General features: G+C 45.9%; 1 protein-coding gene across 3 annotated transcripts in view; it reads left to right on the top strand.

Moving 5' to 3' along the window:
* The window catches only part of st6galnac3 (ST6 (alpha-N-acetyl-neuraminyl-2,3-beta-galactosyl-1,3)-N-acetylgalactosaminide alpha-2,6-sialyltransferase 3), a 147,145-nt gene that overhangs the window by 60,566 nt on the left and 60,894 nt on the right, over positions 1–25,685 (top strand). For 2 of the 3 annotated variants that reach the window (XM_067989869.1, XM_067989870.1), the window contains exon 3: positions 22,065–22,474. In XM_067989869.1, coding sequence (XP_067845970.1) covers positions 22,065–22,474 — 410 coding nt within the window. Of the gene's footprint in view, positions 1–22,064; positions 22,475–24,131; positions 24,274–25,685 lie in introns of those variants that run through there. The other variant, XM_067989871.1, reaches the window with a different exon arrangement.

Here is a 25,685-nt window from a genome sequence, read left to right as displayed (position 1 = left end):
CCGGAGTTCTCCACTCCTTTAACGTGGATCCGGAGTTCTCCACTCCTTCAATGTGGATCCGGAGTTCTCCACTCCTTCAATGTGGATCCGGAGTTCTCCACTCCTTTAACGTGGATCCGGAGTTCCCCACTCCTTTAATGTGGATCCGGAGTTCTCCACTCATTTAATGTGGATCCGGAGTTCTCCACTCCTTTAATGTGGATCCGGAGTTCCCCACTCATTTAACGTGGATTCGGAGTTCCCCACTCCTTTAATGTGGATCCGGAGTTCTCCACTCCTTTAACGTGGATCCGGAGTTCTCCTCTCCTTTAATGTGGATCCGGAGTTCCCCACTCCTTTAACGTGGATCCGGAGTTCCCCACTCCTTTAACGTGGATCCGGAGTTCCCCACTCCTTTAATGTGGATCCGGAGTTCTCCACTCCTTTATTGTGGATCCGGAGTTCCCCACTCATTTAATGTGGATCCGGAGTTCCCCACTCCTTTAACGTGGATCCGGAGTTCTCCACTCCTTTAATGTGGATCCGGAGTTCTCCACTCATTTAATGTGGATCCGGAGTTCTCCACTCCTTTATTGTGGATCCGGAGTTCCCCGCTCCTTTAATGTGGATCCGGAGTTCTCCACTCCTTTATTGTGGATCCGGAGTTCCCCACTCCTTTAACGTGGATCCGGAGTTCTCCACTCCTTTATTGTGGATCCGGAGTTCCCCACTCCTTTAACGTGGATCCGGAGTTCCCCTCTCCTTTAACGTGGATCCGGAGTTCTCCACTCCTTTATTGTGGATCCGGAGTTCCCCACTCCTTTAATGTGGATCCGGAGTTCTCCACTCCTTTATTGTGGATCCGGAGTTCTCCACTCCTTTAACCCGGATCCGGAGATCTCCACTCCTTTAATGTGGATCCGGAGTTCTCCACTCCTTTAATGTGGATCCGGAGTTCTCCACTCCTTTAACGTGGATCCGGATTTCCCCACTCCTTTAATGTGGATCCGGAGTTCCCCACTCCTTTAACGTGGATCCGGAGTTCTCCACTCCTTTAATGTGGATCCGGAGTTCACCACTCCTTTAACGTGGATCCGGAGTTCTCCACTCCTCTAATGTGGATCCGGAGTTCTCCACTCCTTTAACGTGGATCCGGAGTTCTCCACTCCTTTAATGTGGATCCGGAGTTCTCCACTCCTTTAATGTGGATCCGGAGTTCTCCACTCCTTTAATGTGGATCCGGAGTTCCCCACTCCTTTAACGTGGATCCGGAGTTCTCCACTCCTTTAATGTGGATCCGGAGTTCTCCACTCCTTTAACGTGGATCCGGAGTTCTCCACTCCTTTAACGTGGATCCGGAGTTCCCCACTCCTTTAACGTGGATCCGGAGTTCTCCACTCCTTTAATGTGGATCCGGAGTTCTCCACTCCTTTAATGTGGATCCGGAGTTCTCCACTCATTTAACGTGGATCCGGAGTTCTCCACTCCTTTAATGTGGATCCGGAGTTCTCCACTCCTTTAACGTGGATCCGGAGTTCTCCACTCATTTAACGTGGATCCGGAGTTCTCCACTCCTTTAACGTGGATCCGGAGTTCCCCACTCCTTTAACGTGGATCCAGAGTTCTCCACTCATTTAATGTGGATCCGGAGTTCTCCACTCCTTTAATGTGGATCCGGAGTTCTCCACTCCTTTAACCCGGATCCGGAGTTCTCCACTCCTTTAACGTGGATCCGGAGTTCTCCACTCCTTTAATGTGGATCCGGAGTTCTCCACTCCTTTAATGTGGATCCGGAGTTCCCCACTCCTTTAATGTGGATCCGGAGTTCTCCACTCCTTTAATGTGGATCCGGAGTTCCACTCTCCTTTAATGTGGATCCGGAGTTCCCCACTCCTTTAACCCGGATCCGGAGTTCTCCACTCCTTTAATGTGGATCCAGAGTTCTCCACTCCTTTAATGTGGATCCGGAGTTCCCCACTCCTTTAATGTGGATCCGGAGTTCTCCACTCCTTTAACCCGGATCCGGAGTTCTCCACTCCTTTATTGTGGATCCGGAGTTCTCCACTCCTTTAATGTGGATCCGGAGTTCTCCACTCCTTTAATGTGGATCCGGAGTTCTCCACTCCTTTAACCCGGATCCGGAGTTCTCCACTCCTTCAACGTGGATCCGGAGTTCTCCACTCCTTTAATGTGGATCCAGAGTTCTCCACTCCTTTAACGTGAATCTGGAGTTCTCCACTCATTTAACGTGGATCCGGAGTTCCCCACTCCTTTAACGTGAATCTGGAGTTCTCCACTCATTTAACGTGGATCCGGAGTTCCCCACTCCTTTAACGTGGATCCGGAGTTCTCCACTCATTTAACGTGGATCCGGAGTTCTCCACTCATTTAACGTGGATCCGGAGTTCTCCACTCCTTTAACGTGAATCCGGAGTTCTCCACTCCTTTAACGTGAATCTGGAGTTCTCCACTCCTTTAACGTCGATCCGGAGTTCCCCACTCCTTTAATGTGGATCCGGAGTTCTCCACTCATTTAACGTGGATCCGGAGTTCTCCACTCCTTTAATGTGGATCCGGAGTTCCCCACTCCTTTAACATGGATCCGGAGTTCCCCTCTCCTTTAATGTGGATCCGGAATTCTCCACTCCTTTAACGTGGATCCGGAGTTCCCCACTCCTTTAATGTGGATCCGGAGTTCTCCACTCCTTTAACGTGGATCCGGAGTTCCCCTCTCCTTTAATGTGGATCCGGAGTTCCCCACTCCTTTAATGTGGATCCGGAGTTCTCCACTCCTTTAACGTGGATCCGGAGTTCCCCTCTCCTTTAATGTGGATCCGGAGTTCTCCACTCCTTTAACGTGGATCCGGAGTTCCCCTCTCCTTTAATGTGGATCCGGAGTTCTCCACTCCTTTAACGTGGATCCGGAGTTCCCCTCTCCTTTAATGTGGATCCGGAGTTCCCCACTCCTTTAACATGGATCCGGAGTTCCCCTCTCCTTTAACGTGGATCCGGAGTTCTCCACTCATTTAACGTGGATCCGGAGTTCCCCTCTCCTTTAATGTGGATCCTGAGTTCTCCACTCATTTAATGTGGATCCGGAGTTCCCCACTCCTTTAACATGGATCCGGAGTTCCCCTCTCCTTTAACGTGGATCCGGAGTTCTCCACTCCTTTAACATGGATCCGGAGTTCCCCACTCCTTTAATGTGGATCCGGAGTTCTCCACTCCTTTAATGTGGATCCGGAGTTCCCCACTCCTTTAATGTGGATCCGGAGTTCCCCACTCCTTTAATGTGGATCCGGAGTTCCCCACTCCTTTAACGTGGATCCGGAGTTCCCCACTCCTTTAACGTGGATCCGGAGTTCCCCTCTCCTTTAACGTGGATCCTGAGTTCCCCACTCCTTTAACGTGAATCTGGAGTTCTCCACTCCTTTAATGTGGATCCGGAGTTCCCCTCTCCTTTAACGTCGATCCGGAGTTCCCCTCTCCTTTAACGTGGATCCAGAGTTCCGCACTCCTTTAACGTGGATCCGGAGTTCCCCTCTCCTTTAACGTGGATCCAGAGTTCCGCACTCCTTTAACGTGGATCCGGAGTTCCCCTCTCCTTTAACGTGGATCCAGAGTTCCGCACTCCTTTAACGTGGATCCGGAGTTCCCCTCTCCTTTAACGTGGATCCAGAGTTCCGCACTCCTTTAACGTGGATCTGGAGTTCCCCTCTCCTTTAACGTGGATCTGGAGTTCCCCACTCCTTTAACATGGATCCGGAGTTCCCCTCTCCTTTAACGTGGATCCGGAGTTCCCCTCTCCTTTAACGTGGATCCAGAGTTCCGCACTCCTTTAACGTGGATCCGGAGTTCCCCTCTCCTTTAACATGGATCCGGAGTTCCCCACTCCTTTAACATGGATCCGGAGTTCCCCACTCCTTTAATGTGGATCCGGAGTTCCCCACTCCTTTAACATGGATCCGGAGTTCCCCACTCCTTTAACGTGGATCCGGAGTTCCCCACTCCTTTAATGTGGATCCGGAGTTCCCCACTCCTTTAACATGGATCCGGAGTTCCCCACTCCTTTAACGTGGATCCGGAGTTCCCCACTCCTTTAACGTGGATCCGGAGTTCTCCACTCCTTCAACGTGGATCCGGAGTTCCCCACTCCTTTAACGTGGATCCGGAGTTCTCCACTCATTTAATGTGGATCCGGAGTTCCCCACTCCTTTAATGTGGATCCGGAGTTCCCCACTCCTTTAATGTGGATCCGGAGTTCCCCTCTCCTTTAACATGGATCCGGAGTTCTCCGCTCCTTTAACGTGGATCCGGAGTTCCCCACTCCTTTAACGTGGATCCGGAGTTCCCCACTCCTTTAACGTGGATCCGGAGTTCTCCACTCCTTTAACGTGGATCCGGAGTTCCCCACTCCTTTAATGTGGATCCGGAGTTCCCCACTCCTTTAACATGGATCCGGAGTTCTCCACTCCTTTAACGTGGATCCGGAGTTCCCCACTCCTTTAACGTGGATCCGGAGTTCTCCACTCCTTTAATGTGGATCCGGAGTTCCCCTCTCCTTTAACGTGGATCCGGAGTTCTCCACTCATTTAATGTGGATCCGGAGTTCCCCACTCCTTTAACGTGGATCCGGAGTTCTCCACTCCTTTAATGTGGATCTGGAGTTCCCCACTCCTTTAACGTGGATCCGGAGTTCTCCACTCCTTTAACGTGGATCCGGAGTTCCCCTCTCCTTTAACGTGGATCCGGAGTTCTCCACTCCTTTAACGTGGATCCGGAGTTCCCCTCTCCTTTAACATGGATCCGGAGTTCCCCTCTCCTTTAACATGTATCCGGAGTTCCCCTCTCCTTTAACATGGATCCGGAGTTCCCCTCTCCTTTAACATGGATCCGGAGTTCCCCTCTCCTTTAACGTGGATCCGGAGTTCTCCACTCCTTTAACATGGATCCGGAGTTCTCCGCTCCTTTAACGTGGATCCGGAGTTCCCCTCTCCTTTAACATGGATCCGGAGTTCTCCACTCCTTTAACGTGGATCCGGAGTTCCCCTCTCCTTTAACATGGATCCGGAGTTCCCCTCTCCTTTAACATGGATCCGGAGTTCCCCTCTCCTTCAATGTGGATCCGGAGTTCCCCTCTCCTTTAACGTGGATCCTGAGTTCTCCACTCCTTTAAAGTGGATCCGGAGTTCCCCTCTCCTTTAATGTGAATCCGGAGTTCTCCACTCCTTTAACGTGGATCCGGAGTTCCCCACTCCTTTAAAGTGGATCCGGAGTTCCCCTCTCCTTTAATGTGAATCCGGAGTTCTCCACTCCTTTAACATGGATCCGGAGTTCCCCACTCCTTTAACGTGGATCCGGAGTTCTCCACTCCTTTAATGTGGATCCGGAGTTCTCCACTCCTTTAACTTGGATCCGGAGTTCCCCTCTCCTTTAATGTGAATCCGGAGTTCTCCACTCCTTTAACGTGGATCCGGAGTTCCCCACTCCTTTAATGTGGATCCGGAGTTCTCCACTCCTTTAATGTGGATCCGGAGTTCTCCACTCCTTTAATGTGGATCCGGAGTTCTCCACTCCTTTAATGTGGATCCGGAGTTCCCCACTCCTTTAATGTGGATCCGGAGTTCTCCACTCCTTTAATGTGGATCCGGAGTTCTCCACTCCTTTAATGTGGATCCGGAGTTCCCCACTCCTTTAACGTGGATCCGGAGTTCTCCACTCCTTTAATGTGGATCCAGAGTTCCCCTCTCCTTTAACGTGGATCCGGAGTTCTCCTCTCCTTTAATGTGGATCCGGAGTTCCCCTCTCCTTTAACGTGGAACCGGAGTTCTCCACTCCTTTAAAGTGGATCCGGAGTTCCCCACTCCTTGAACGTGGATCCGGAGTTCCCCTCTCCTTTAATGTGGATCCGGAGTTCCCCACTCCTTTAACGTGGATCCGGAGTTCCCCTCTCCTTTAACATGAATCCGGAGTTCCCCTCTCCTTTAACGTGGATCCGGAGTTCTCCACTCCTTTAACGTGGATCCGGAGTTCTCCACTCCTTTAACGTGGATCCGGAGTTCTCCACTCCTTTAAAGTGGATCCGGAGTTCCCCACTCCTTTAATGTGGGATCAGTAGGATCACTCCTGCTCCTCCTGGCTCCACATTCAGGAGGGTTATTTACCTTCTTTGTTGGGCCTAGCATGCATTCCCTGGGCCTGGTTTCCCTCAGGGCAAACCAATCTTGGAGAGGGTGCCTCAAAATAGGCGTTAGGCCCCTTATTTGCATATGTTAAGGGGCTTATGCCTGTTTCAGGCTTGGGTAAAAGGCGCATTTATTTTTCTTTATCCAATATGGTGGAAATGTGCGCACGCTTTCTGTCCGCCATATTGGGGCCTTAGTGGTCTGAGTAACGCCTGTAAATTGTGTGTTGCCTGGACCAATTTCTAGGCTGTGATCTCTGGGTTGCTTGTCCAGTACCGTAACCACTAGGCCACTGTGCCCATTCAGGGCTTCCGTTCCTGGGCATTGTCCAGCACCCCTGTCCCCAGTTGAGAATGCACAAGATTATTGGTGTCGGGTGAGGATAGCTTCGGACTTGCCCCCATGGTGGAGCTGCCTGCTGACACTCACCAACCAATGACCACTTGCACAAAATACCTGTGGGCGACCAGCGCCTGCCGGAACGGTGCCCCAAGGGGAAGCAGTGGAGGGAGAACAAAGAAGAAGAGGGGATGGGACTATCGAAGCAGACATTGACCAAGGCTGAAGCCACATCTATTGGGTTTTGTGTTAAAGTGCAATCCACGCAGAGAGGAACACAGCTTCGTCTGGGAGTTATTGGGACTGACACCAAGCTTATTTAAGTTTGAGTCTCGTATTCACAACCAGACCTAACTTTGCCCAGCCAGACTGTGCAGTAATTGTGAAGGATTAGGGAAGGAGATGCTTTGTCCCTCGTGGGACCCATCTGAAGATAATACCCTTTAAAATGAGCCATGACTTTGTGTGTGTGTGTGTATCAAGGTTTGTGGATCTATCATCAGCACTGACTGGCAGTGAGAATCAATGGTCCTCCTCCTCACTTGCTGAAATGGTGACGGGCTCTATCTTGAACACGGTTCGCTCATCTGTAAAGGCACAAGAGGCGTTTTTCTTCATCGCGCTTTAAACTGTGCACAGATTACTGATGTGAACACAGAGAAACCACTGAACAAGGGAAGGCAAAACTGATCAAATTACTCGCTGGGAGCACAGGAAACAAGGAAAGAATGGGGTTCATCACTGCAAAATTTGGCACATCAAGGTTTCATCACGTAACAGTGATTTTTTTTTAAATTGAGAAGCCCAAGGCGAAAGAAAGTCTTGCATTTATACAGTGCCTTTCACGACCTCAGGATGGCCCAAAGCGCTTTACAGCCTATTAAGTACTTTTAATGTGTAGTCACTGTTGCAACATAGGAAACGCAGTAGACAATTTGCAGGCAGCAAGATCCCACAAACAGCAATGTGATAATTACCAGATAATCTGTTTTTAGGTGTTGATTGAGGGATAAATATTGGCCAGGACACCGGGGAGAACGCCCTTGCTCTTCTTCGAAATAATGCCGTGGGATCTTTTGCGTCCACCTGAGAGAGCAGACGGGGCTTCGGTTTAACATCTCATCCGAAAGGCGCCACCTCCGACAGTTTAGCACTCCCTCAGCACTGCACTGGGAGTGTCAGCCTAGATTTTATGCTCAAGTCTCTGGAGTGGGATTTGAACCCATAAATCTTCTGACTCAGGGATGAGAGTGCTACCACTGAGTCATGGCTGAAAGGGTCAAGATCCATTCTGCAGGGCAGGGCACCACAAAGACTGCAAATAGTAAAAGCGAACATGAGGTTAATATGGGAGTAGTGATTAGGTGACACCAAACTTGAGTTTTAAATGCCTGAATAGTTTAGGACCTCCTACAGCACCTCCCAAACCCGCAACCTCTACCACCTAGAAGGACATAGCATACAAGGCTACGGACCAAATGCTGGAATATGGGATTAGAGTAGACAGGGCTGATGGCCGGCGCGGACACGATGGGCCGAAGGGCCTCTATCCGTGCTGTATAACTCTATGACTCTATGACTCTATGACTCTATGACAAGGGCAGCAGGCACATGGGAACAACACCACCTGCACGTTCCCCTCCAAGTCACACACCATCCCGACTTGGAAATATATCGCCGTTCCTTCATCGTCGCTGGGTTAAAATCCTGGAACTCCCTATCTAACAGCACTGTGGGAGAACCTTCACCGCATGGACTGCAGCGGTTCAAGAAGGCGGCTCATCACCACCTTCTCAAGGGCAATTAGGGATGGGCAATAAATGCCGGCCTTGCCAGCGACGCCCACATCCCATGAACGAATAAAAAAAAAGAGGGAAAAGAGAGTGAGGGAGGGTGCGGAAATCCACAGTTTTGAGGTTCTGGGAACAAATCAGTTTGTGTAGAAGGTGAGGCTTCATTACAACTGGAGGGAAGAAGAAGAAGTTGTAAGATTATGTATTTAGAAGTTAGAACGGACAAGAGAGTATAAAGGGTTTCATAAGTTTTGCAGCAATATTACATATTGCAGGGTTAAGAGGAGATCTGATAGAGGTCTTCAAAATTATCAAGGGTTTTGATAAGTCAAATCCGCACAAAACGTTTCTACTGGTCAGTATGTAGGTAACTGGAGAGCCTAAATTTAATATCACCAAAAGGAGAGGTTAGGAGATATTTTTTAATGCAGGGCGTTGTTAAGACATGGGCTGCCCTACCAGAAACAGTGGTGGAAACAGAATCCATAATAGCTTTTAAAAGGGACTTATTGTTTGCATAAAAATTTAAAAGGGAACGAGAAAAGGGCAGGGGAATGGGACTATATGGATAGCTCTTTCAGAGAATTGGCACTGGCGCGATGGGCCAAATGGGGTCAGAGCAGGGGACTGGGGCTAGGTGGATAGCGCTTTCAGAAAACTGGCACAGGTGCGATGGGCCGAATGGCCTCCTTCTGTGCAGTACAATCCTACGATTTGTAGTTTCAAAGTACAGGCGATTTCTTGCATTTATTGCATTCCCCAGACACAGATGATGATGCCATCGGCACATCTCATTCTCCAGAGAGCAGCTGTGATCCTTACATACTTCGGTTTTAGTTGACTTTTCCAGCTAGCTTTCCTCTTTTCATTTTGCTGACTTACTGAGAGCATTGGTGTGTTTAGAGCAATCAGATAGCTCCGAGAATGCAGTACTCCCTCAGTACCACATTAGAGTGTCAGTTTAGTGTGTGGAGAGGAGGGTGTAATGAGCCATTTCTGGATTATTACCCATTAGTTTACGCCCAATCCATAACTCCCCATTTTCAACTCTCCCAGCTTTTCTTGGCGGAAATATAAGCAGTCCCAATGAAATAATCACTGAAGTTATTGGAAAAGCAAGCAAACAAACTTGTCCTGATGGGGCTGTCTGTAAAACTATCATTACAAGCAAAGATGTGATGTCCTTTTTGAATTTCAGTCTGCTATGGACAGATACTGTGGATTTTCTCAACTTGAGGGGCGATCTGATCAAGGTGCTTAAAATGTTAAAAGGATTTGATAAGGTAGATACAGAGAAACTATTTCCTCTGGTGGGGGAATCAACAATGAGGGGACATGATCTTAAAATTGGAGCCAGGCTATTTATGAGGGAAATCAGGAAACACTTTTTCACACAAAGGGTAGCAGAAATCAAGCATTTTGACTATACATGGATTTCAGTAAGGCCTTCGATAAAGTCCCCCACAGGAGACTGGTCAAGAAGGTACGAGCCCATGGAATCCAGGGTGCCTTGGCACTTTGGATACAAAACTGGCTTAGTGGCAGAAGGCAGAGGGTGATGGTCGAAGGTTGTTTTTGTGACTGGAAGCCTGTGGCCAGTGGTGTACCACAGGGATCGGTGCTTGGTCCCTTGCTGTTTGTGGTCTACATTAATGACTTGGATATGAATGTAAAAGGTATGATCAGTAAGTTCGCTGATGATACAAAGATTGGTAGGGTGGTAAATAGCGAGGAGGATAGCCTCAGTCTGCAGGACGATATAGATGGGTTGGTCAGATGGGCAGAACAGTGGCAAATGGAATTTAACCCGAAAAAGTGCGAGGTGATGCACTTTGGAGGGACTAACAAGGCAAGGGAATACACAATGAATGGGAGGACCCTAGGCAAGACAGAGGGTCAGAGGGATCTTGGTGTGCAAGTTCACAGATCCCTGAAGGCGGCGGAACAGGTAGATAAGGTGGTAAAGAAGGCATATGGGATACTTGCCTTTATTAGCCGAGGCATAGAATATAAGAGCAAGGAGGTTATGATGGAGCTGTATAAAACACTGGTTAGGCCACAGCTGGAGTACTTTGTGCAGTTCTGGTCGCCACACTACAGGAAGGATGTGATCGCTTTGGAGAGGGTGCAGAGGAGATTCACCAGGATGTTACCAGGGCTGGAGCGCTTCAGCTATGAAGAGAGACTGGGAAGATTGGGTTTGTTTTCCTTGGAGCAGAGGAGGCTGAGGGGGGACATGATTGAGGTGTACAAAATTATGAGGGGCACAGATAGGATGGATACTAAGGAGCTTTTTCCCTTCGTTGAGGGTTCTATAACAAGGGGGCATAGATTCAAGGTAAAAGGCAGGAGGTTTAGAGGGGATTTGAGAAAGAACTTTTTCACCCAGAGGGTGGTTGGAGTCTGGAACTCACTGCCTGAAAGGGTTGTGGAGGCAGGAACCCTCACAACATTCAAGAAGCATTTGGATGAGCACTTGAAATGCCATAGCATACAAGGCTACGGACCAAATGCTGGAATATGGGATTAGAGTAGACAGGGCTTGATGGCCGGCGTGGACACGATGGGCCGAAGGGCCTCTATCCATGCTGTATAACTCTATGACTCTATGACTCTATGCCCCAAAAGGCAGTGGGTGCTGGGGGTCAATTAAAATTTTCTGAGACTGAGATCAATAGATTTTTGTTGGGTAAGGCTATCGGGGAATATGGAACAAAAGGGGGTAAGTGTAGTTATGGTACAGATCAGCCATGATCTAATTGAATGGCGGAGCTGAATGGCCTATTCCTGTTCCTATGTTCCTAAAGACACAGAGATAAACTAAACCCCTCTCAGCAAGCAGTAACAGAAACCATTTTAAATTGTTAGCATGGACTACAAATTAATGTAAACAATATATAGAATCTCTTATTAATGGACACTAGACAGGTCCCAGGATCCTTTCCGGTGCTGCATTTTGAGTGAGACGTTATACAGAGGCTCCATCCGTCTGATTCTGACTCCGTCCCTCTCCCTGGTAACCTCAGAGTCCTATTTGACCCTGAGATGAACTTCCGACCCCATATCCTCTCCATCACCTAGACCGCCTACTTCCATCTCCATGATATCACCAGTCTCCACCCCTGCCTCAACCCATCTGCTGCTGAAACCCTCATCCACATTTCTGTTACCTCCAGACTTGACTATTCCAATGCTCTCCTGGCCAGCCTCCCATCTTCCACCCTCCGTAAACTTCAGCTCATCCAAAGCACTGCTGCCCGTATCCTGACTCACACCAGGTCCCGTTCACCCGTCACCCCTGTACTCGCTGACCTATATTGGCTCTCAGTCAGCAATTTAATTGCTCAAATTTAAAATTCTCATCCTTGTATTCAAATCCCTCCATGGCCTCGCCCCTCCCTATCTCCGTATCCTCCTCCAGCCATACAACCCTCCGAGAACTCTGCGTTCCTCCAACTCTTGTGCATCCCCAATTTTCATTGTTCCACCACTGGCGGCCTTACCTTCAGCTGCCAAGGCCCTAAGCTCTGGAATTCCCTCCTTAAATCTCTCCACCTCTCTACCTCTCTCTCGTCCTTTAAGTCGTTCCTTACAACCTACCTGTTTGACCAAGCTTTTGGTCACCTGTCCTAATGTCTCCTTATGTGGCTCAGTGTTAACTTTTGTCTGATAACGTAACTATGAAGCACCTTGGGACGTCTTACTACGTTAAAGGGACCATATAAATGCAAGTTGTTGTTATTCTGGTGAATGTTAACTATCTCATGGCACAATTCAAAGCGGAGTAGGGAGTTCTCTTGGAGTCCTGGCCAATATTCGTGGCCAATATTCCTTCAACCAATGCCACCACCGATTGTGGATAGTGTAGTGGTTATGTTAGTCGATGTAATAATCCAGAGAATGTGAGTTCAAATCCCACCATGGCAGTTTTAGGATCTGAACTCAGTTTAAAAAAAAATTCTGGGAATAAAATAAAGCTGGTATCCATAAAAGGGACCATGAAGCTGTCATATTGTCATTAAAAACCCATTAATGTCCTTACCTGGTCTGACCTACATGGGACTCCAGTCATACACTAATGTGGTTGACTCTTAACAGCCCTAGCAAGCCATTCCATTACCTTCTCAGGGCAACTAGAGATGGGTAATGAATGACGTCCTTGCCAGTGATGCCCACATCCCGAGAATTTTTTTTTAAAACTCTGTGTTCAAAATGGCTGCAACATTTGCCCACATCAGAACAATTGGTGGACTCAGAAGTAATTCATTGTATGTGAAGCACTAAGAGATGTGATAAGGCGTTATATAAATATAGCATTTTGCATTTTTCATAATCTTTTTTAAGTGATAGAAATATTCAAAATTGGGCCAGATATTAACGAGTGAACCCCTCCCTCCCCAAATAAATGTCCCAGATTGGATAGCGTTGGGTCTATAGTTTGGTTTGTCATTCATCACTTTTGGACACAGGAACTAAACTTTTCTGAAACTACTAGAAGATGCATTGCTCTGTTAAGTTTACTTCCATCAGGATTCCCATTAAACATCAATATATTGCAGCTCACACATGAGCGATTGTGGAAGAGCTGAGGGTAAATGGAATGATATATGGCATGTCACACGCTGGGGTTGGAATAGTTCATTTCCGCCGAGGGAAAAGAATTTCATGTATTTACTCCGAGTGGGGATGGAAAAAGAAACTCACCGTAATATACAATTTCAAACTGTAATTTACCAGGAGTTTAGAGCATACCCCAGGAAATTTGCTATTTATTGCTGTCAAATTTCTCTGGTCAGCCAGGGAAAGATAGGATGGAACTTCAATTCTGACAAAGAGCCCTGCGTGAAACAGCAACCGATGCTGGTGGACCTCCGGTGTGTTTCCAGCACTTTCCGTTTCCGATTATTCACAGAAAGGGAAGAAAAGGTATTTGCATTTATACAACATGATAAAAGGATTTGATAGAGTAGATATGGAGAAACCATTTTCTCAGATGGGGGGAATCCAGAACAAGAGGGCACAGTTCTAAAATTAGAGCCAGGCCATTCAGGAGTGAAATCAGGAAGCACTTTTTTCACACAAAGGATAGTGGAAATCTGCAACTCTCTTCCCTAAAAAGGCTGTGGATGCTGGGTCAATTGGAACTATCAAGATTGATATCAACAGATTTTCATTAGGTAAGGGTACCAAGGGATATAGAGTAAAGACGGGAAAATGGAATTGAGCTACAGATGGTCTAATTGAATGGCGGAACAGGCTCGAGGGGCTGAATGGCCTATCGCTGTTTCTATGTAGTACCTTTCAAGTTCCCAGGATGTCCCAGAGGGCTTCGCAGTCAGTGAAGTACTTTTCAAGTGTAATCACTGTTATTATAGAGGCAAACGCAACAGCCAATTTGCAGGCAGCCAGGTCCCACAAACAGCAAATGAATGAATGAGCAGATAAACCGTCTTTGGTGGGTTTGGTTGAGGGAGGAATGTTGGCCAGGACACCGGGGAGAACTTCCTGCTCTTCTTTGAATCATGCCATGAGATCCTTCATGTCTACCTGAACACGAAAACAGGGTTTAACATCTCACTTGAAAGACGGCACTTTCGACAGTGCAGCACTCCCTCGGTACCACACTGAAGTTGCAGCATAGACTTTGTGCTTAAGTCACCAGAGTGGGACTTAAACCCACAACCCTCCGACTCAGAGGCAAGAGGGCGACCAACTGCACCAAGCTGGCTCTTAACTCTCCATGCACCCATAGAATATGCTACTGTGATAAAGCTCCATTGACCATCAGGACGCTTTTATTTCAAGCTCAGTTAATACAGTGCTGACTTCCTGATAGTTGCTTTATGTCTGAATCTTCATACATGGTACATTGCATGGTGCGACCTTCAGTAATGAGAAGTTGTTTTAACTTCATATGATGCACTGGAGTGTTCAGATCAGCCATCTGCTCTTCCTCTCATTTTCCATCTGTTGAGAAACCAAATAATTCTGCTCAACTTTGAAAGACTTTAATGAAACTCCTTGCAAAATCAGATTTGATTGATTTAGAACCAAAACCAGTTTTAATCTGAATTTTCGATGTTGTGCTAACAGTCTGCTAGCGGCAGCTGCAGAATTGATTGACTGCCTGGTCGTGGGCTAAATGCTCCGGGACAGGAATGAGCTCTATAGTGCACGTGTGAGTGTGCATGCGCATGTGTGCGTTTGTGCATGTGTGCGTGTAAGGGGATTGGGCATTACGAATCTGGCCAGTTCAAATGGACTTTGTGTTGTGCTTTTGCATTTATCGCCTTCTGCCTGGAGTGAGCCTCTGGCTTAGTGATAGCTGTTCCTTCCTCTGAGTCAAAAGGTGATAGGGTTCAAACCCTGCTCCAGACAGGCCTGGCAAGTGAAGACCAGAGCTCTGGCTCTAAATTCTGGGTTAATGTCCAACAGGATGCTGGTGTCCAGTGGGTAGCACCCCCCCACCCCCCACCTCCATTGTACAGGTTGTGGGAGCACATAAAACCTTCTGGCCGTATAGGACTAACCACCCTATCAGCTGGTATAAAGATGATTAGAGCCATGGAAGAAGTGTCCATGTCGCGGCCTATCAGCCTGTGAATCCTTCCACTACTTCACATTGTTCTTCAAGGGGGAAGAGTGTGAAGCTATGACAACAACCTTCCATCGTCTATGGTCATTCTCTCTACCTCAGGTAGGCACAAAACTTAGCCGAGTGTGGTTAGAAACAACCTTTATTCCCCACCAAAGCGATTTAATTAAATCGGTTGCATTCCAATTATTACAAAAGCGGACAGTTCCATTACCCTCAAGGGTGAGCGTTTATATTGAGAGGCGTAATCCAAGACTTAAGAAACTACTCATCTAACTTAAAACGCCAACTAACTTATTGAATAATTAGGTGAAACGTTTTTCACCAAACTTTTCTTCAATAGATGATGATGAACATTTTGAGATTAAAACTAAAATGAATCAGTTTCACTCCAAATAAATAAGTGTTGACAGGTCTGGTTAAGGTTAGTGATTGTACATAGTGGAAAGATAAATGAAATCCATGAATTGAAATCTAAGGAGGGAGAGCAAAGTGTTGAATCAGCATTCTGTGCACACACTCTAGCAAAACTGTAATGAATAGTAGATAGAGGCCATAGAAGAACTTTGATGTTTTAACACTATCCCACTCGGACCAAAACCAACTGTGATATAACGTCTCCCTGCTATATTCGTGGACAAGCACTTATCACATTCATATAACATTCAACAAAGGACAGCTGTCAGCTGTGGCTCAGTTGGTAGCACTCTTGTCTCTGAGTCAGAAGGTCTTGAGCTCAAGGCCCACTCCAGAGACTCAAGCACATAACCTATACTAACACCCCAGTGCAGTACTGAGGGAATGCTGCACTGTGAAAGGTGCCATCTTTCAGATGAGACTTTAAACCAAGGCCTGCTTGCCCTCTCAGGTGGACATAAAAGATTCTACTAGTACAATTCAAAGAAAAGCAGCAGAGCTCTTCCTGGTGTCCTGACCAATATTTATCCTTCGACCAATATCTAAAACAGATTAGCTGATCATTATCTCATTGCTGTGCTCAAATTAGCTGTTACATTACAACAGTAAAAGTACTTCGTTGGCTGGAAAGCGCTTTGGGACGTCCTGAGGTCGTGAAAGGTACTATATAAATGCAAGTTCTTTCTTTTAGAATCTTACAGCACTGAAGGAGGCCATTCGGCCCATCGTGCCTGTGCCGGCTCTTTGAAAGAGCTATCCAATCAGTCCCATTCCCCCCCCCCCCCCCCGCTCTTTCCCCATACCTCCTATACGTTGTGTTAACTCTCATTTCTACTGAGGTATACATCCAACAATGTGTCAACTCACAGGTCACACAACGTTCACCATGACGCAATTTGCTCAATATCACACTTTAAATATCACTTTACAGTTTTCTTTAGAACGTTGCAAATTTGCGTGTCGTAAATAAAGCCCTGAACATCTGGTGTTCTGTTGAGGGAGCTTGTGTCATCTCACCGGGGCCTGGTGTTGAATCAGGAAGCGCTGCCCTCTCATGTAGACAGAGATCAGTACTAACTGTCAGCTCCTCCTCTCACTAATCTCGCCTGTGTCTCTCGACATTTCATTTGCTCTTCTCCCCTTCTGATGAGAAACATTGTAGTTAAGAAGAAAGATGTGAAAGATTGGCGTTCTCTTTACTGGTATAGAGAACTTAAGGTGGAGGCGGGGGGGAGGGGGGCTGGGGCTGTAGAGTTTTACAGCATAGAAGGAGGCCATTCAGCCCATTGTGCCTGTGCTGTCTCTCTGGAAGAGTTACCCATCTAATCCCACACCCCTGCCCTTTCCCCAAACCCTTTTAATTTTTTTCTTTTTCAAGTATTTATCCACTTCTCTCCTGACAGAGATTTTCAAAATGAATTTGAGAGGGTAAATGTTGAAAGAATATTTCCCATTGTTCAGTGAACTGATAACAAGGAAGCACAGAATGAGGATTATCCTTAGAACTTTCATATAGATTGGGATAAGCAGACGAGCTCATGTCGAAAAGGTAGCGAATTTCTTGAGTGTGTTCAGGACAGCTTTCTGCAACAATATGTCCTAGAACCAACAAAGGGCAGGCCATATTATATTTCATAATGAGTAATGAGCCAGATTTAGTTAACAGCTAACGTGAACATTTATCTAATAGCGATCATAATATGATCGAGTTGTGTTTGAAAGGGAGAAACCCGAATCAGCTACTAAGATTCTAAATTTAGGCAAGGCCGACTTCAACAGGATGAGACAGAGACTGTCCACAGTAAACTGGGCAAATCTGTTAATGGATGAAATGTCAGAAGGTCAGTAGAAGGTATTCAAAAATAAATTTAACGTGATACGGAACCAGTTTATACACGGAAGGGGCAAGAGCTCTACTTGCCAAAAAAATGGACGACAAGAGGTAAGGGACAACATAAAACTAAAAGCAAAATCATACAAAAATGCAAAAAATAGCACAGATCCTGGTGATTGGGAGAGATACAAAGGACAACAAAGGGTGACAAAATAGATAGTAAGAGCTACAAAAAGGGATAATGAAAAGAAACTTGCAATGGATATCAAAATCAACACAAAAACTTTTTACAATTAGGAGAAAAAGGGTGGTCAAGAGCAATGTGGGCCCCTTAAAAACTGATAATGATGATATTGTAAATGAAAATAAGGAAATTTCCCAACAACAGATATTAGGCTAACTGGTCTATAATTTCCTGTTTTCCCTCTCTCACCTTTCTTAAATAATGCCGGGACATGTACAATTTTCCAATCTAAAGGGATGGTTCCTGTTAAATAATTTCTTTGCATCAGTATTTACAGTAGAGGAAGAGGATAGTAAGCCGGAAGCCCCAAGGAAACTCATTTTGAATCAGGGACGGGGGTTCACCATAATTAAAGTAAGTAAATTAACAGTAATGAAGAAAATAATGGCACTAAAGAGTGATAAATCCCCAGGACCAGATGGTTTCCACCCCAGGGTTTTAAAGGAAGTAGGTGAGAACATTGCAGATGCCCTAACTATAATCTTTCAAAGTTCTCTAGATTCAGGAACCATCCCTTTAGATTGGAAAATTGTACATGTCCCGGCATTATTTAAGAAAGGTGAGAGAGGGAAAACAGGAAATTATAGACCAGTTAGCCTAATATCTGTTGTTGGGAAATTTCTAGAGTCTATAATTAAGGATAGAGTGACTGAACACCTTGATCAGAGAGAGTCAGCATGGGTTTGTAAAGGGTAGGTCATGTCTGACGAACCTGATTGAATTTTTTGAAGAGGTGACTAAAGTAGTGGACAGGGGAATGTCTATGGATGTTGTTTCTATGGACTTCCAGAAGGCATTCAATAAAGTCCCTCATAAGAGACTGTTAGCTAAAGCTCAAGCTCATGAAATTGAGGGCAAATTATTGACCTGGTTAGGAAATTGGCTGAGCGGCAGAAGACAGAGAGTAGAGATAATGGGCAGGTTCTCAAATTGGCAGGACATGACTAGTGGTGTCTAACAGGGATCTGTGTCGGGGCCTCAACTATTCACTGTATTTATTAACGACTTAGATGATGGGATTGAGAACCATTTATCCAAGTTTGCCGATGACACAAAGATAGGCAGCATTGTAAGCAGTGTAGATGGAAGCATAAAATTATAGAGAGATATTAATAAATTAAGTGAATGGGCAAAACTGTGACAAATGGATTTCAATGTAGGCAAGTGCGAGGTCATCCACTTTGGACCTAAAAGGGATAGATCAGAGTACTTTCTAAATGGTGAAAAGCTTGAAACAGTGCTTAGGTAAGCTTCCCTTCCAAGCTCCCTCCTCCGGGGAGGGGAGTGGCAGGGCCACTGAGTTGTTGCAAGAGGCTTTAAAGAGATCCAGGAACCATTAACACTTGCCTACGCAGGGAGCCCTGGTTTAATGTCGGTCGAGACTGGGGATTGAACCCAGGCCTTCTGCACTAGGAGTCAAAAACTTCAGTGCTGAAGTTTTGGCACTTATTAAAGCAAAGGGCAACTGTGCTTGACTGTGGTAGTTGAAAGCCAGGTACAACATGGACCTGCAGTTGAATGAATCCGGCCCAGGCCTTTCCAATTCCCCTTGGCCCTGACTGGCTGTTTTTCATCCTATTCCATTGAGCTTTTATTTTGTTATTTCTTTGAATCATAAATTCTGATGACTTCATCGCCGGAGTAGTTTGACCGCATGAATAAGATGGATTAACACACAGTTGGAAGGACAGAAACACTGGATCAATTGAGGTTAATGAGATTAATTCAGCTCTCTCTCTCGCATTCACTGCATCTGCTCAATCGTCAAAACGATTTTTTTCTAAATCAACAAAAGGACAGAAATAATTAAAAAGTATAGGAACATTAGGAATAGGAGTAGGCCATTCAGCCCCTCGAGCCTGCTCCACCATTCAATTACATCATGGCTGATCTGTAGTTTAACTCCATTTACCCCCCTTTAATCCCCTTACCTAACAAAAATCTATCAATCTCAGTTTTGAAATTTTCAATTGACTCCCAGCCTCAACAGCTTTTTGGGGGGAGAGAGTTCCAGATTTCCACTCCCCTTTGTGTGAAGAAGTGTTTCCTGACATCACCCCTGCACGGCCTAGCTCTAATTTTAAAGTTATGCCCCCTTGTTCTGGACTCCCCCACCAGAGGAAAGAGTTTCTCTCTATCTACCCTATTAAATCATTTAATCATCTTAAAACTCAATCAGATCACCCCTCAATCTTCTATACGAATGTTTATTCTAATGCACTGTAAATTTTTGACCCTTTTTAGGGGTAAATCTTTATGCATAGCTTCAGGCACAGAGCTTTGCATGCTGGGACTCCGTGTTAGGGGTCGTTGCACAGTGCGGAGCTCACAGGGAGTGGGCAGGAAATTGGACATGAATTTAGATTTGAGGTTAGGATCAGATCAGCCATGATCTTATTAAATGGCGGAGCAGGCTCGAAGGGCCGATTGGCCTACTCCTGCTCCTATTTCTTATGTTTATCTCAGGAAACCGAGCCTGCGCCCCGGTAATTTACTGAGGTGTGGGAATTTAAAATTATCATCCTTGTGTTCAAATCCCTCCATGACCTCCGCCCTCCCCAACTCAGTAACCTCCTCCAGCCCGACAACCCTCCGAGATCTCTGTGTTCCCCCAATTCTGGCATCCCTGATTTCCTCACCCCCAACATTGGCGTCCGTGCCTTCAGCTGCCTAGGCCCCAAGCTCTGGAATTCCCTCCCTAAACCTCTCCGTCTCTCTACCTCTCTCCTCCTTTAAGATGCTCCTTAAAACCTACCTCTTTGGCCAAGCTTTTGGTCGCCTGTCCTAAAGTCTCCTTAATCAAAAGCAAAATACTGCAGATGCTAGAAATTTGAAGTAAAAACAGAAAATGCTGGAAATACTCAGTGAGTCAGGCAGCATCTGTTTCTATTTATAATGTCTCCTATGTGGCTCGGTGTGAAATCTTTGTCTGAGAAACACTCCTGTGAAGCGCCTTGGGATGTTTTACTAAGTTAAAGGCCTTAAGCATGCCTATTTTCTTTTAATCCTTCTGCATTCAACATTGATTTCAATAACCTCAAATCATAACCACTGCTCCCATATTTTTGGACAGCAGGTGCTGGTAATGGTTCTGCTGTTGCCGTTTACAGTTCCTCTAGATCCATCTTTTGTTTCTTTACTTGTCCCATTACCACCCTCCTTGCCTTGCACCATCATCCCTTTTGTCATTTAATCACTCCTGCCCTCCACCCTATGACAGACCTTCCCTTTTGTTCTTCCCTCCCCCTTCCCCCTTTCCCTGGCTCTGTACTTGCTAAAAACTGTTTAATCTTCAACTTCTTCCAGTTCTGACGAAAGGTCATCAACCTGAAATGTTAACTCTGTTTCTTTCTCTGCAGATGCTGCCTGACTTACAATCATAGAATCATAGAAACATAGAAAGGTTACAGCACGAAAGGAGGCCATCATTCGGCCCATCGAGTCCGTGCTGGCTCTATGCAAGAGCAATTCAGCTAGTCCCACTGCCCCGCCCTATCCCCGTAGCCCTGCAAATTTTTTCCTTTCAAGTACTTATCCAGTTCCCTTTTGAAGGCCATGATTGAATCTGCCTCCACCACTCCCTCGGGCAGTGCATTCAAGATCATAATCACTCGCTGTGTAAAAAAGTTTTTCCTCATGTCACCTTTGGTTCTTTTGCCAATCACCTTAAATCTATGTCCTCTGGATCTTGACCCTTCTGCCAATGGGAACTGTTCCTCTCTATTTCTACTCTGTCTAGACCCTTCATGATTTTGAATACCTCTATCAAATCTCCTCTCAACCTTCTCTGTTCCAAGGAGAACAACCCTGGCTTCTCCAGTCTATCCACGTAACTAAAGTCTCTCATCCCTGGAATCATTCTAGTAAATCTCTTCTGCACCCTTTCTAAGGCCTTCACATCTTTCCTAAAGTACGGTGCTCAGAACTGGACACAATACTCCAGTTGTGGCCGAACTAGTGTTTTATAAAGGTTCATCGTGAGTTCCATACTTTTGAACTCCATGCCTCTATTTATAAAGCCCAGGATCCCGTATGCTTTTTTAACCGCTTTCTCCACCTGCCCTGCCACCTTCAATGATTTGTGCACATAAACCCCCAGATCTCTCTGTTCCTGTACCCCTTTTAGAGTTGTGCCCTCTAGTTTATATTGCCTCGCCTCGTTCTTCCAACCGAAATGTATCACTTTGCATTTTTCTGCATTAAATTTCATCTGCCATGTGTCCGCCCATGCCTGTCTATATCCTCTTGAAGTCCGTTACTATTCTCCTCACTGTTTACTACCCTTCCAAGTTTTGTGTCATCTGCAAATTTGGAAATTGTGCCCTGTACACCCAAGTCCAAGTCATTAATATATATCAAGAAAAGCAGTGGTCCTAGTACCGACCCCTGGGCTACACCACTGTACACCTCCCTCTAGTCCGAGAAATAACCATTCACCACTACTCTCTGTTTCCTGTCCCTTAGACAATGAGTATTGAGACTTGCTGAGTATTTTCAACATTTTCTGTTCCTATTTCTAATGTCCCCTTATGTGGCTCGGTGTGAAATATTTGTCTGAGAATCGCTCCTGTGAAGCGCCTTGGGACGTTTTACTACGTTAAAGGCCCTAAGCATGCCTATTTACTTTTAATCCTTGTACGGAAGTCTGACCTGTCTGCAATCTTCTCTGTTCCCGCAGCCTCTCCGCCTGTACTGCGACTTTTGCAGCGTGGTGTCCAGCTCCGGCCAGATGCTCGGCCAGCAGGCGGGCAGGGCGATCGACCAGTCGGCCTGCGTGTGGAGAATGAACAACGCGCCCACGAAGGGATTCGAGACGGACGTGGGCACCCGGACCAGCGTCAGGGTGGTGTCCCACACCAGCGTCCCGCTCCTCCAGCAAAGGCAGTGGCACTACTTCGGGGAGTCCAACGGCACCGTCTACGTGGTCTGGGGCCCCTATCGGAACATGCGGCGGGACGGGAAAGGGGCCACCTACAACGAGCTGCGGCAGATCGCGAGGAACTACCCGCAGGCCAAGATCTACGTGACCACCGAGGAGCGCATGAACTACTGTGACAAGATCTTCAAACTGGAAACGGGAAAGGACAGGTGGGCGTTCCTTCTTATGGTTTCATACAGTGAGCTAGGGCACGTCAAGGCTGTCAATGAAACATTCAGTCCTGCCAGAAAGGTGTGACTTACATAAGAGCATAAGAAATAGGAGCAGGAGTAGGCCAATCGGCCCCTCGAGCCTGCTCCGCCATTTAATAAGATCATGGCCGATCTGATCCTAACCTCAAATCTAAATTCATGTCCAATTTCCTGCCCGCTCCCCGTAACCCCTAGTTTCCTTTACTTCTAGGAAACTGTCTATTTCTGTTTTAAATTTATTTAATGATGTAGCTTATATATATATATATGAAAATATAAAGCAAGGACGGTTGTTCTACGTTAAGAATTTTATCTGGGCTAGTTCTTGCAGTGATGCACCTGTTATACCCTATCTCCTCATTATTCTGAGATTCACATTAGGGTCACCAACCCTCCAGGATTATCCTAGAGTCTCCAGGGATTGAAGATTAATCTCCAGGACACCGCTGTGAGCAAAAACACCAGGAGAAAAATCATTGGGGAGTTCTTAAAAATTGTTGTGTTTTCTTCATTTCCTTTGAACACTTTTTTTTAAGTCATAAAAATGTTCGGAAAGGGGTGACAGGCTGTTTGATTGAGAGTCAAGAATCACCCAATCGCGTAGCAAAGAGTCCTAATCGGTGTGGGAAGGCGGTGCTCCGCGAGGAGGACCTGTCGGGTGACCAATAGCGAGAGCGTGGGTGGGCGGGGCGGTTGGAGGTCATGTGATGAAATCCCCAGGAATACGTCCAATTAGAGTTGGCCACCCTAGATGCACACCGTCAGAGCCTGGTGTCTTTACCACCTTGAGTTCCACCAGTTCTTTTCTGTACTTTTTCCTTATCGATTGTTATCTTATCTAATTGCTCCACCTCCTCCTCTTGTGCCCTTTCATTCTCGCTACTATTCTTTTCTGTGAGTACCAAGGCAAAGTGGTCCTTTACTATCCCCTCCATCCCTTCATTTTCCATGAGAAGACTTGCTTTTCCATCTCTAATCAGCCCTATACTTTCTTTACCTTTATGTGTTTATAAAGTTAAACAAAGGTTACGGCCGATTAGAGGGATGTCAAAGCTTTAGAGAGGGTGCAGAGGAGATTTACTAGAATGGTACTGGGGATGAGGGACTTCAGCTATGTGGAGAGACTGGAGCAGCTGGGATTGTTCTCCTCAGAGCAGAGAAGGTTAAGTGGAGATTTTATAGAGGTGTTCAAAATCATGAAGGTGCTTTGATAGAGTAGAGAAGGAGAAACTGTCTCTGCTGGCACAAGGGTCAGTAACCAGAGGACACAAATTTAAGGTAATTGGCAAAATAACCAGAGGAGAGATGAGGAAAATTTTTTCACGCAGCGAGTTGTTATGATCTGGAATGCACTGCCTGAAAGCAGAAAATTTTGCGTTGTCATGGGGAAAGAACAGGGCTGTGGCCTCCTTCTGTGCTGTATGATTCTATGACAATCTTTTACTATTTTCCTTTATGATTAGGTACAGTCTCAGTATGGGATTTCGTTTCAATATATTTGATGGAGAATGTCTTTTTGACACCCTGTTCTGAATTAGTTTTGTGTATATATTTTCCTCTCATAGTGTTTTTTTGTATTACTATGAAGAAAGTTGTAATTTATATTTTATTTCAGCAATACTGTATAACTTCCCTTTAAGAGAACATTACTGTAGATAAAACTGACACGGTTGGAACATTTCTCAGTTCATCCTTCAGAACCAGTCACCTTCATGGAATCTTTTACCTGTTGGGAGAGCTTCAATCGCTGGGAAACATCCCAGTTGATTAAGTAATAAAAATAATCTTAACCTAAGAGGTAATGTGTTATGAATGGTGCTGGGCGGCTTCTGTAATTACAGTCAAAATTAATATCAGTATCAAAATTATTAATATTCATAAAAGGATTTGCATTTATAGAATGACTCATTATGTCTTAACACACTTCACAACTAATTACTTTGACTGCAGTTGCTGCTGCTGTTATACAGAAAAATGTGGCAGCCATTTTGCACACAGCTAGATCCCACAATGAACGATGGGATCCATTTTGGGAAGTGTTGGTGGAATGGTGGGGAAATGGCCCTTCTTTAACAGAAGAGGAGCACTATAGGATCTTTGATGCCCATCTTTAATAATAGTGTAGTGGTTATGTTACTGGACTAATACCCAGAGAGGTGGGTGAGTTTAAATCCTACCTATTCAAATTCAGTTTTTAAAAAACTGGAAATAAAAAGCTGGTATCAGTAAAAAAAAAGTGACCATGAAGCTGTCGGATTGACGTAAAACCCAACTGGTTCACTAATGTCCTTTAGGAAAAGAAACCTGCCGCCTTACCCGGTCCAGTCTATAAATGACTCCAGTCCCACACCAGGATGGTTGGCTTTTAACTGCTCCCTAGCAAGCCACTCAGTTTCCCCACCACAGAGCAACTGGGGATGGGCAATAAATGCTGGCCTTGCCAATGACACCCACATCCCAAAGGCCCCCATCAAAATGGCACCCGGATATCAGCGGGAATGAGGCAGTGAGCACTGTCGCATTACTTTGGTCGCACTTTACTGCCCCGTTCTCGACTGGCAGAGGGCGATATAAAAGGACCCCATTGTCTCTTTTTATTTCTCCCAATTACACAAGGGAAAACTCCACCCAGAAAGCTGACATATTCCCTCGCCTAAGTTGTTAACACAGCCCTTCTGTTCGAGAGTCAGGAGGGACGTTCATGATTAATTGATTCAGTGTTCTAATCAACGAAAGTTGAATAATCTATTAATTGTACTGGCATCGAGCCAAATGAGTTGGACACAGTCCAGCACTGCGCACACATTTGAATTCTAGCACAGAGTCAGTTGAAGACAGTTAAAATTATAACACCCCCAAGTATAATCGAGCTTTTCTGACTGAAATATAAGCCCTAATTTTGACTCCCTCCCCCCCCCCACGACCACGGAGAGGGGGTTAGATGGGGGCAGCATGACATTCACCTCTTGCTCCGCACCATTATATTGGGCCTATTTCGGCCAGCCTGCCCCAGGCAGGTGAGGGCCTCATTAAAATGTAACGGTCGTGGTCTGGTAACATCATTCAGACAGCGACTTGATTAGGAGTAAGGAACATAGGAACAGAAGTAGGCCATTCAGCCCCTCGAGTCTGTTCCACCATTTAATTGGATCATGGCTGATCTGTATCT

This window comes from Heptranchias perlo, chromosome 9 (assembly GCF_035084215.1).
Source record: "Heptranchias perlo isolate sHepPer1 chromosome 9, sHepPer1.hap1, whole genome shotgun sequence".
Classification (NCBI taxonomy): Eukaryota; Metazoa; Chordata; class Chondrichthyes; order Hexanchiformes; family Hexanchidae; genus Heptranchias; species Heptranchias perlo.
Note: the sequence above shows the minus strand (reverse complement) of the source record. Positions and strands in the feature narration are given on the sequence as shown.